Raw genomic sequence first — 10,765 nt, 5'->3', positions numbered from 1 at the left:
TTTTGAAAAAAAAAAATTGTTTCTACTGTGCTGTGAGAATAAGAAGCTGAGTGTTTGGTAAACTTTTTTGTAAAAGTGCTTTTGAAAAAAAAAACAGTATTATAGTGTTTGATAAACTTTTATGTAAAACAAATGTGAAAAAAAAAGCTAGTTTTTCAAAGTTGGGTTTTTGCAGCTTTATGTTTTTAGCTTTTTTCAACCAAAACTGTGAAAAAAAAGTTGAAGCTGAATGTTTATCAAACATAAAAAAGCTCCCAGCTTTTTTTGATAGCCACTTTTTTTAGAATCATCTTGGCACCAAACCAGGGCTAATATATAGGATGACTACCAATTCAAACCTCAACCATAATAACTAAATAATCTGCATAAAATCTTCTTCCTATGATCTCACTTTCACACTAATCTTCTTCTGTTACATTTAGCTACTACTCAAATCAAATCTCATGCCTACAATATCTTCACATTTCATTCCCTTTGACTCACATTTCACCCTGTTTGGCCTAATTTTTGAGGGTGAACCTGCAAAACACAATAGGCAGCACATTATGTTAATACATACATATTGGAAACATAATGAGAAAAATTATAGATGATGTACCTGGCCATGCCTTTCTTCATTGAAGCTCGTTCGTCTATCTTCACTGAAGCTCGCTCTGATCTTCAGCTCCCCTCTGCTGGTTGTTAATTCGTCTAGTATCTCAGCATCACACATCTCCATTTCACCTTCTTCATTAGAAGGTTCCGATTTCTAATAAAGATAAGCATATTGTTCAGATTTAGAGGAAAAAAGGAAACTAAGATAGCAATGATGATGACACTAGTCATCGGAAAAAATTGAATATTATATACCCCAGAATTGAGACTGAGAGAGCGTACTGGGGCGCCCACGACTTCCTCCCATTCAGCTGAGTCCAGCTCTTGCAAGTGATATGATTGGAAGAATTTGGGGAGAATATGTTGTCTTATCCATATGAGAAGGAAGAATGGTAAGGGGAACAAAATTCCGGCTATGGGGATCCATGTAATACCAAAACAGACCAGGAAGTAAACAAATTGAAAGAGTGTAAATATTGCTATGAATTTGAATGGCACTGACTCCACAAAGGAAGCGTGACCCCCTTCCAAGACCCTGCAAACATTATCACAACCGAATTAATATTATGATCGGGAAAGCAGTACTCGCCAATATTGTACAATTATTCTGTGTTAATACAAGGAAAGTCAGTTTCTACACAAACCATTAGTAATTTTTTTAAGGGGGATTTGGAAATTTGAAATACTTCATTTTGTTCAACTTGGTGCCTAGAGGGGAACTCTTAATGTAAATTCCGCCAGTTTCCAGAAACAACGTTAATAGACCATCATGCCACTTGGTTAAAGAATAAGGTTACTTACTTGTACTGTCGGCTAGGGGAGATGAAGAGAAGTAGCATCCTTTCCCAGAATTGGTTCCCTGGAAGGCTGTCAATGGCCATATAAGCAAAGTATCCCCACAAAACTGATGTCGGTATCTTCTTGATGACAGGCATAGCAAAAACTGATGCTGCCACAAGCAGCGACTGCAACAGATTGCTCAATCTTTGCTCATTAACTCTTACTGGCAAACATGCATCAATGTGCTTCTCAGGATCAAATGCACTTTTTGCATCATCCTCTTTATTTTCGCTTTTCATAACTGCCTCCTTCAATTCATTTAGTTCTTTAACTTCTGAAGTAGGCTGCAACGAAAACATTCCGGACTCAAGAACCACCCGCACGAAGATCTTTGTTATCTTTATCCAACTAAAATTACCAGATAACTTAAAGTTCGTTTATTTTTCGTAGATATACAGCAGACATGAAATGTACATTCATGCATATATAGATAGACACCAATTGCCAATGCAATACTAACTTGGAGAATTTCAATGCATAGATGTTCAAATTGAGAAAAAATTACTGTAGTCAAGTTATCCATCTCTATGAACACTGCTTGCATTTTTCTGTAGATTTCAGAGTTGCTGGCTTTCTGTTTTATTGATTCCTTAGCACTCTTCACCATTTTCCTTCGAATCAACTGCATATGGATAGGTGAATAAGTATCTAATTTAGCTCAATGACTGACAAGATAGTTGACAGGACATTCCCTACACAAACCTGCTTCTTAAGAACAGCAAGGCTCTTAGTGTGCATGGGTGACTGTGGCAGGACCCCGTTAGAAGGAGGAAGCCCAAGCAATCCACAAAGCAACGTCTGAGACCAATTATGAAAGAGAAAAATGTATTAGTAATTACTTGACTGTGACAAAACAATCTTTCATCTTAATATGTTTGTTACACTTACCATAAATCCCAGCAACAAGATATCATAATGATACGCAGAAGGCTTCTTTAGATTGAACTCTTGTTGTTGCGCCATCTGTGAAGCGACACTATGGTCAAAAAAGTAAAGTCCAGCTACCATCACAGCAGGTATAATGGCAGCAAATATGTATCCAGGAGAAACCTTCCCCATATCCTACAAAAAAGAATGAAAAAAAAAAACTTCAAACTGTTGAGTGTTTCAAAAACACAAAAGTATAAGAATTCTTTCATAAGACATTAATCTGATTTTACAACAAGTCTTACGTTGAATCTCAATTAACAGCAAAATTTCTTAAATTTACCTTGATGACGGTCCAATGGTGTAAAGATGAAGAGTCCCAAGCTACAGGGCTATAGAGCCTTCTAGGAACTCTTGGAGGAATATTGTGTGGAACACTAAATGATAGTGCTGTCCATACTAACACCATTAAAGGAACCCCATAATCTGCAATGAAACTTCTGAACCACCCTGCAAACATAGTAAATATCCTCAAGTTCCGCACACAAAACGAAAAGGTTATCGTAGTAACGAGAACGAAGGGACTCTGCTTGACAAACCTGTTGCATACCACCATGACCTTGCCTTTCGGCTCTTCAAAGCAGTATAGAGGAGTCCAAAACTAAATATGACCCCCAGCAGTCCATTTGTGTAAAGCCACTGAAATTGATACGTCTCCAACTTTGGATCTTCGCCTTTGGGAATTTTGAACTCACTCACCATACCCTTCCATTGATTTGTCAACCTTTTGTTACTTCCCTTTCCGTCATCTGTATTAGATAGATCCAAAATGACCTTATTTCTATATAGAACTTACCTTGATGGCCTCTTGAATGAATAAAACAGAAATCAACATGCCAAAAAGTTCGCCTGCAATCCTCGTAAATCTGTTGATGATATCACAAGCATTGAATATTGCAAGAAGAACGAGGAAAAGAGCTGTCCAGACCCAAACCCTGTAAAATTCAAGTGAATAAGGTGAAAATTTATATTGCCTTGCATAGCCACCGAGGATCATAAGTTTTGAAACTCCATAGTTTGATTGTCATTTACCATGCAGCCCAAGCCAAAAACAGCTCAGGCCCCAATTCTTTCTTTCCTTTCGCAAAGTCATACATGTAATTGTACATAATAACAGTCGGTTCTGCAACTCCTAAAATCAAGAGAGGTTGTCCACCGAAAATCGAGTGTATTATACCACAAATAGCAGTAGAGGCCAAAGTTTCTACCGTGCACAAAATTCCATCTAGACAAGGAAAAATCCAAGTGAGTTCAAACTCATCAAACGAGTATATGTTTGTATCACATCACACGCATAATTGATGAAGAATAGGAGTATCCACTGAATTATGCTCCGTGTTAGAATTTGTTTTTTTTCCAATAGCATATATATTCCATAGGGCTTATGATATGCTATCTACACATGGTAGGAAACATATCAACAAACCTGTTTCTGTGCTCAGTTGCTCTCCAAATGTTATAACAGGAAGAGCTGAAGCAAAGAAGATGTAGGTAGTTGGGGCGAGAATCCTAGCACAACCGAAGGCAGACGAAATTAAAATTTCAAAGACCAAAGAACAAGGAGAGTGAAACAGATCCAAAACCTTTGATTCTAAATGTTTGAGTAAAAGAAATAGGAAAACACTTACCCAATTCCTGCGCGAAAACCTCCAACCCAATCGTGTTTATAGTATGCTGCTCTTCCTCGGACATCGTTTGCAATACCCCTGAATGGAGATTTAAATCTCTCCATTTCTGCTAGAATCCCAACATATTATATTAAAAGAAAAACTTCAAAATAAAATTGTGTTGAAACATTAATTGGGTTGATGAGAAAAACATAAACTCAGCTGCCAAGAAAATAATGGATATGGCAAAGATGAAACGAGAAAAGGCCTTTTTTTTTTCTTTTCTTTCTGTTGTTCAGGTTTTTATCTTGGCCAAAGAAGAATTTGAAGATAGTTTTTCTTTGGCCTACAGCTAGAATAAGACAGTTTTCTGGACATTTATTGACGTTCAAAAAATTTCCTGCTTTTTTCTTGTCCCCTGCATGGATTTTCCTGGCAACCAACCAGACCATGAACGAGACAATTCTTTCGTTATTGTCACATTCATGAATCCAACCCAAGAATCCTTGAAACTCCGCGATTTCGTTACCCTCGAATACTCAAAAACTCTACCAGAAGAATAAAACAAGCACCACATATTACAATCATTGCAATGAAACGAAAGAAACCCACAAAAAGAAAAAATAAAAGCCACCACACATTTGCATATTTATATGGTATTATTTACAATTGTATAGAAAATAGTACGGAAAAAATGAAAGCCTAAAGCCGAAAGAGAGATTTACCGGAGAGCTTCAGCGGCTAGAGTGTTGAGTGACGGGTGGTGAACAAATTGATCAGAAATTTGAGGAGGACTTTGAAGGCGTTGTTTTAGCCTAGTTATTGTTTCATCACTTGGCGAGTTTATAGTAATATGAGAGAGAGAGAGTGTGTGCAACCGCAGTCCCACGTCTTCAAGAGAGAAAGAGAATGAGAGGGTGCAACTGCAGTCCCACGTCTTCAAAAGACCCGCCAAAGAGTACTATGCGGATTCTCCATATTCCATTTGGACTTACTTTTGTTTCTACTTTCTACCAAATTTTCAATCAAAACAAATCTCAAAGTTAATTTAACATTGGTTGTTTTTCCTCACCAAAACTAATTATTATTTTTTATTAAAATTGCTTTTACAATTCATAGCTGGAAAAAGAGCATCGACCAATTCAATTGAGCCACTGGTTTTACGTTTGTAATTATTTATTGGGTAAATTACATAGTAACCCTTCAGGTTTAAGTCTATTACAACCTCATACAACATCTTTAAAACATTTCACTTTCATACCTCATATACTATTTTATTTTAAAATAATATCTCCGTTACATTTTTCATTCATTCAGTTTTTTTTTTTTCTCTCTCTCTCTTTCTCTCTCCTGGGTTGCAGGGAAGAAGATGATGATGGTGTGGGTTGCGGGGATAAGATAGGAGGGATAAAGTTGCAGTTTTTATTTTATTTTATTTTTTTCTACAGGGTAGAAGATGAAGATGGTGGGGGTTGCGGGAAGAAGAGAGGAGGAAGATGAGGGATAAAGTTTCAGTTATTTATTTTTATTTTTTTTAGAAGATTTAGGTTTTTTTTTAATTAAAAAATTATTATTTTTACCACGTGGCACACATTTGGTTGCCTCGTGTCACAAATGTGGTTGTCACGTCAGCACTTAACGGATTAATGGATGGAAAATGTAACGGAGGTATTATTTTGAAATAAAATAGTACGTAAGGTATGAAAGTGAAATATTTTTTTTAAAGATGTTCTATGAGATTGTAGTAAACCTTAAACTTGAAGGGCTGCTATGTAATTTACCCTTATTTATTATATACAAATTACAATGCGTTGAACATGAAGGGAATATATATATATATATATATCCAATACATGGGTGTTGGTACAATCGGATAATGTTTACGGCCAATTAGAGTGTGATCAAGGTGCATTAATGTTGCCAATTATAAAATAAATATGATATAATTAGGGTGATTTTTTATAAAATCAATAAAATGTTATGATATTGACAATATACTAATTAAATTTATTTTAGGAAGACTTTGGATGCGGTCCTTAGTTATGAATTTTCTTTGATTGAAACCTTGTTGGTTTTTAATTTTTGATCGAGGTCCTTAAAATTAATGTGATAATTTATTTCTATGTACATTACTATATTTTTTAAATTAAAAATTAGAAATTATATAAATGAGATTTTAAATAAAAAACCATAGTGGGATTAAAAATATTAAAATATAAATATACTATAGTGTGTGTGTGTGTGTGTGTGTGTGTGTGTGTGTGTGTAAACATGGGTACATTCATCAAAATTAACCGAAAAAATTATTGTATCAAAACATGGGTACATTCTTCAAAATCACAAAAAAAAAAAGAAGATATTAGGCTTAATAACATTAGTAAATTTCTTCGATTAAACTTGATATGGAAACATTTTAAAATCAAAGAAAAAAGAATGTACCCATATAAGTTTAAAAATGGATTAGAAAAAAATTGAATAGATTTTATAAAAAAAAATGGTACATTTTACATATAACAAATTAGTATATTTAAGAATGAGTACATTTTAAAAGGTTTTACATGAATGGGTACATATAATTAGCATGGGTACATTTAGCAAAATAAAAAGTACAAATAAACTTTAAAAAATATGGGCACAAAAAGAAATTAATATATGGGTACAAATTAAAACTCAAAAGAAAATTAGTACAAATTAAAAAAGAATTACATTTAAAAACTAAAACTAAAAATATATGATGAAAAATTTAGTCATAAATATAAATATACTAATTGTAACATTTTTAACATTAAATGAATATATTTAGAAATTTAAAAATATTTTATTTTTGAAATAATTAATGATGTTATTAATATCCAAGGACCTTGATAAAAATTGAAAATGAATAGGATTTTAATTAATGCAATAGCAAAATGAAGGATGAGAACCTAATTTATCCTTTATTTTAATTATAAATAGGTTAATGAAACTTTGAGGTACACTATATCAATCTCACACATTATAGACAAGCCTTCTATGCTTCAAACCTCGCGCAACTCTTTTTTTTTTTCTTTACATTTGAATTCAGACATTGCAACACAGTGTCTATGTAAACACAAAAAATCCAAATTTTGATGGCTACAGTCCTTTTCCTGGTTCTGTTTTTACATTTGGATAGAGACGCTGTGTTGCGGTGTCTTCTCTCTGGTTCTCCAGCAGCTTATGTACATGTGGTGCAACCTCTCCTTTCAAACTGCACTGCTACCATCTGCTTCATGATCTCGTAGAGGTTTATTTCTTTTTATTTTTAGAATTCATTGTACATTCACTTGGTATTCATTGTAGGTCAAATGATTTTTTTTTTCTCTAGTTATAATAAATTTTCACTCTTGTCAATTGCAAGAACAATATCAATTTATTAAGGTTGGCTTATTGTGTGACTTGACTCCACTCTTTAATCTCTATTAATTAAAGAAACCCTCTTTATCAACCAAGAGATGGTGAAAAGATAACTTAGTCTTTTATCACAAAGAAAAATGATGGGCAATAATGTAATTTCATAGGTCCAAATTTTACTGTTTTTTATTGAAGCCTCACCTACAAATGATGTTAAAATATCTTTAATATTTAAAATTTAAAATAAAATAAAAACCAAAGACAAAAACCTCCCACTCCCCCACTTTCTCTCTCTCTCTCCTTCTAATTTTCTAAAAAATTGTGTTCATACACACAAAGTTTGTAGGCAAATGCTAGTGTAGATGTATAGTAAGAGTATTGAAAATTAGAAAAATACACCTTTTGTCTACTCATCTGCTCCACAATTAAAAAAAGAAAAAAAAACTCAAGTACAGGTGTCGCGTAGCACGTGTTATGCTCAACCTAAATTCTAATCTAAAAAAAAAAAAAAAAAAAACACACGTAAATGTGTTTTTTTTTTTTTTCTTTCAAGCTGCAGGCATGTTAATTAGAAAGAATTAGGTTTAGTTGAGCATGCTGATATCAAGCTTCCTTGATAGCAACTTGAAACTTGTTTTTCGACCTCAGAGTTAAAGTAAAGGTGGCTACAACAGACATCACCAAATCGTTTTTGAATTTGTTCCTCACAAATAAAAAAGAACGGAGGTGGTAGAGAAGACTTCCTCACAGTAAAAGCCATGCACATGATATCTTATGTTCTTCCATTTGATGATTTCTCTGTATCCACCCATTTGGGTGACCTTCAAACTATGAAAAAAAGTTTCCATTTGTTGAATATGAGTGGATAAGATTTAAGTGTGATTCTTACACCTGTCATGTAGTATTATTAATCTATTTATGTTATAATGTGTAGGTTTATTTATTAATTTTATATTTTAGGTCTATAATATTAATTACTTAGTTCAATCATTCAAACACGTAAATTAGTAACAACACGTGACAATGAGAACATCACTTATTGCAAGGTTCTCTCTGTGGTTGGGTTGTGCTATTTTTTGGCTCTTTCAAGGGTATAACGGAAATATTTGGGACAGACCTTGCTGTGTCACAAAAGAAAACAATTGCGTCTTAATGAAACTTTCGCTTTTAATACTTTAAACATTAACGCATTTCTTGCAACGTAACCAGGAAATATATCACCATAAGTCACGTAGACTTTTTAAAGGAGTCTGGCTACAATGATACATACCGTTGAGTAACACGATTTTTTTTTTTTTTTTTTTTTTTTTTTGCAATATCAAATATGTTGAGAATAAATCTCACATTGATAAGAGAAGAGATCTTCCGTGAGCTTATCTAAGTCGGGCTACTCTCCACATTATCAATTGGTTTTATGGCAAACCTCAACTTCTTTCATGATTTCAAAGCATGTTGTCCTTCGTATGAAGCCCAACGGCCACACATGCTCTATACCACCCGACTTGTATTATCTACGTGTTAGGCATGAAAATTCGTCACACGTGAGAGTGCATATTGAGATAGAGTCTCACATTGATGGGAGAAGAGACATTGCATGGACTTACAAGTATGTTGAGCTATTTCCCATATTGCCATTTGGATTTATGACGGAACAACTTCCTTCATAACCATTGCAAAGATTCATTGGATCCTTATATGTAAAGATCTAATCGTTGATTTTTCGAACCACTCAGTGGTACGAAGCATAAAAGAAAAAATGCTTTTAAAGATAGAAAGTTGGGTAAAAACATGTGGAATAAGTGCGGATACCTGTTACTTGGTGCTCACTTCTTAACCCAGCACCCAACACAATCTGATCAAAGAAAAAGGGTATATGTTAGCGGTAGCAATTCAAAGACCCAAAACAAGTGTGATTCTTTATCAAAAGAAAAAAGATTTTGGAAGATTTGGGATTCTTTCTTGCATAAAAACCTATGGATGGATGGCTATGGGATTAGGCTTCATGACCTACGTTTCTCTTTGAATGACTCTTCCCTTGGAACTAGGCCGCATTTGCTTGATTCGTCCCGCAATGGGTAGGACGGATTTATACTCTAGGGTATAGTAGTATTAATGGATAGACAGACTAAGACAAGTGGATTATTATCACCACTAACGGTGTTATGGTCACACTGCAAAATTACTTGTCACTAAAAAGAGAACCAGATAACAGGTTGTTTGTTAAAATCACTCCCAGCTAGCCATTCACAAACGAGTAAAATGAGCATGAGTATATGCATGTAAGAAAAAGAAACGCAAAGGGGAAAACCCTGTAAACATGACGATGGGAATTTATGGACAGCCATGAATGGTGAAACGCTATATTTAGGCGCATCATAACGCTCAACTTATAGTGAACAAGAGTTGTTACACAAGTGGCACATATCACAGGCTGACTAAAACTCCTCGGACAATAATTAAGACATACTATCTGATGAACTCGATACCAATAATTCCTCCCAAGGTTACAAAAATATATTTTAGGGTTAATCTCAATTTATTACCCTGAAGTTTCGTGGTTTTCAACATTTGGTATATAAAGTTTTTTCATCCCAGAGTCATACCTCAAGTCTTAATTTTGGAACAGTTTCTTATATCTGTTAAGTTTTCCATTAGAACCTCCTTTAACTAATGATGTGGTGCCTACATGGACAATGACTTGGCGCCACGTGTCAATTTGGACCCACTTAAATATTAAAAAATTAAAAATTAAAAGTTAAAAAATCAATTTTTTTCCTTCCTCTTCCTTTCTTCCTCTGTCTCTCTCCCACTTCCGCGACGTCATTCAGAAGCTCACCGGCTCTCCCGCCCACGACCGCTTCTCTAACCCACCACCGCCCGTCCACCAGCCCAAGCCCCAAATCAGCTCTTGCCTCCAGTGCATCCGCCCTCCCCCCTCGCTCAGGTTAACAACTGCTCCCTTCCCTCGCTAGAATCCGCTGCTCCACCCCCAAATGCCAACAATCCAATCATCCCACCTGTGGGATCTGTCGTCGCTCACTTCAACTCCATCGGACTGTCCTTTCCCAATCATACATGGGGCAGTGACCTTCGATAATGCCGACCCATCTGTGTGGCGACGAGGCCTGCCGCAGCTTCAAGACCTTTCTGCAGAGGAGAGGTGGGTGTGCGGGGAGGGTGCGTGCAAAGGAGATAAATGAGAGAAAGGAATGAGGGGGTCGTGGGGGTGAGGAGCGACCCAGAAAAAAAAATTGTTTTGGGGACTAATAGCTAGGGGTGGGTACCGTACAAAGGTTGGGGGTGGGTATTGGGTGGCTACAGAGAAGAGAAGGGAGGGAGCGGGGTAGATGGGTGGGTGTACGGGGAGATGGGTGCAGGATGCCTAGAAAAGTTAATTTTTTTTTTAATTTTTTTAATATTTAACT

At 35.3% G+C, this 10,765-nt stretch overlaps 1 protein-coding gene across 6 annotated transcripts; it reads right to left on the bottom strand.

The window, feature by feature from the left end:
• Positions 1-331: 331 nt before the first annotated feature.
• On the bottom strand, positions 332-4,897 carry LOC126609545 (boron transporter 4-like). 6 transcript variants are annotated; one of them, XM_050277388.1, is made up of 14 exons: positions 4,694-4,897; positions 3,990-4,095; positions 3,788-3,870; positions 3,394-3,586; positions 3,158-3,296; positions 2,901-3,066; positions 2,645-2,811; positions 2,323-2,496; positions 2,137-2,232; positions 1,895-2,056; positions 1,396-1,718; positions 877-1,129; positions 599-748; positions 332-519 (listed from the first exon to the last, which is right to left on the bottom strand). In XM_050277388.1, the coding sequence occupies exons 2-14, from the start codon at positions 4,091-4,093 to the stop codon at positions 487-489; spliced, it is 2,043 nt and encodes a 680-aa protein (XP_050133345.1). In that variant the 5' UTR covers positions 4,094-4,095; positions 4,694-4,897; the 3' UTR covers positions 332-486. The 6 variants fall into 6 exon arrangements, with proteins under 6 accessions (XP_050133345.1, XP_050133343.1, XP_050133344.1 ...); XM_050277386.1 differs by having other exon boundaries at positions 850-1,129; positions 3,990-4,516; positions 4,694-4,891; XM_050277387.1 differs by having other exon boundaries at positions 850-1,129; positions 3,990-4,098; positions 4,694-4,891.
• Positions 4,898-10,765: the final 5,868 nt, after the last annotated feature.

Source organism: Malus sylvestris, chromosome 17 (assembly GCF_916048215.2).
Source record: "Malus sylvestris chromosome 17, drMalSylv7.2, whole genome shotgun sequence".
NCBI lineage: Eukaryota > Viridiplantae > Streptophyta > Magnoliopsida > Rosales > Rosaceae > Malus > Malus sylvestris.
The sequence above is the reverse complement of the archived record's forward strand: the minus strand, read 5'-3'. Positions and strand labels throughout refer to the sequence as shown.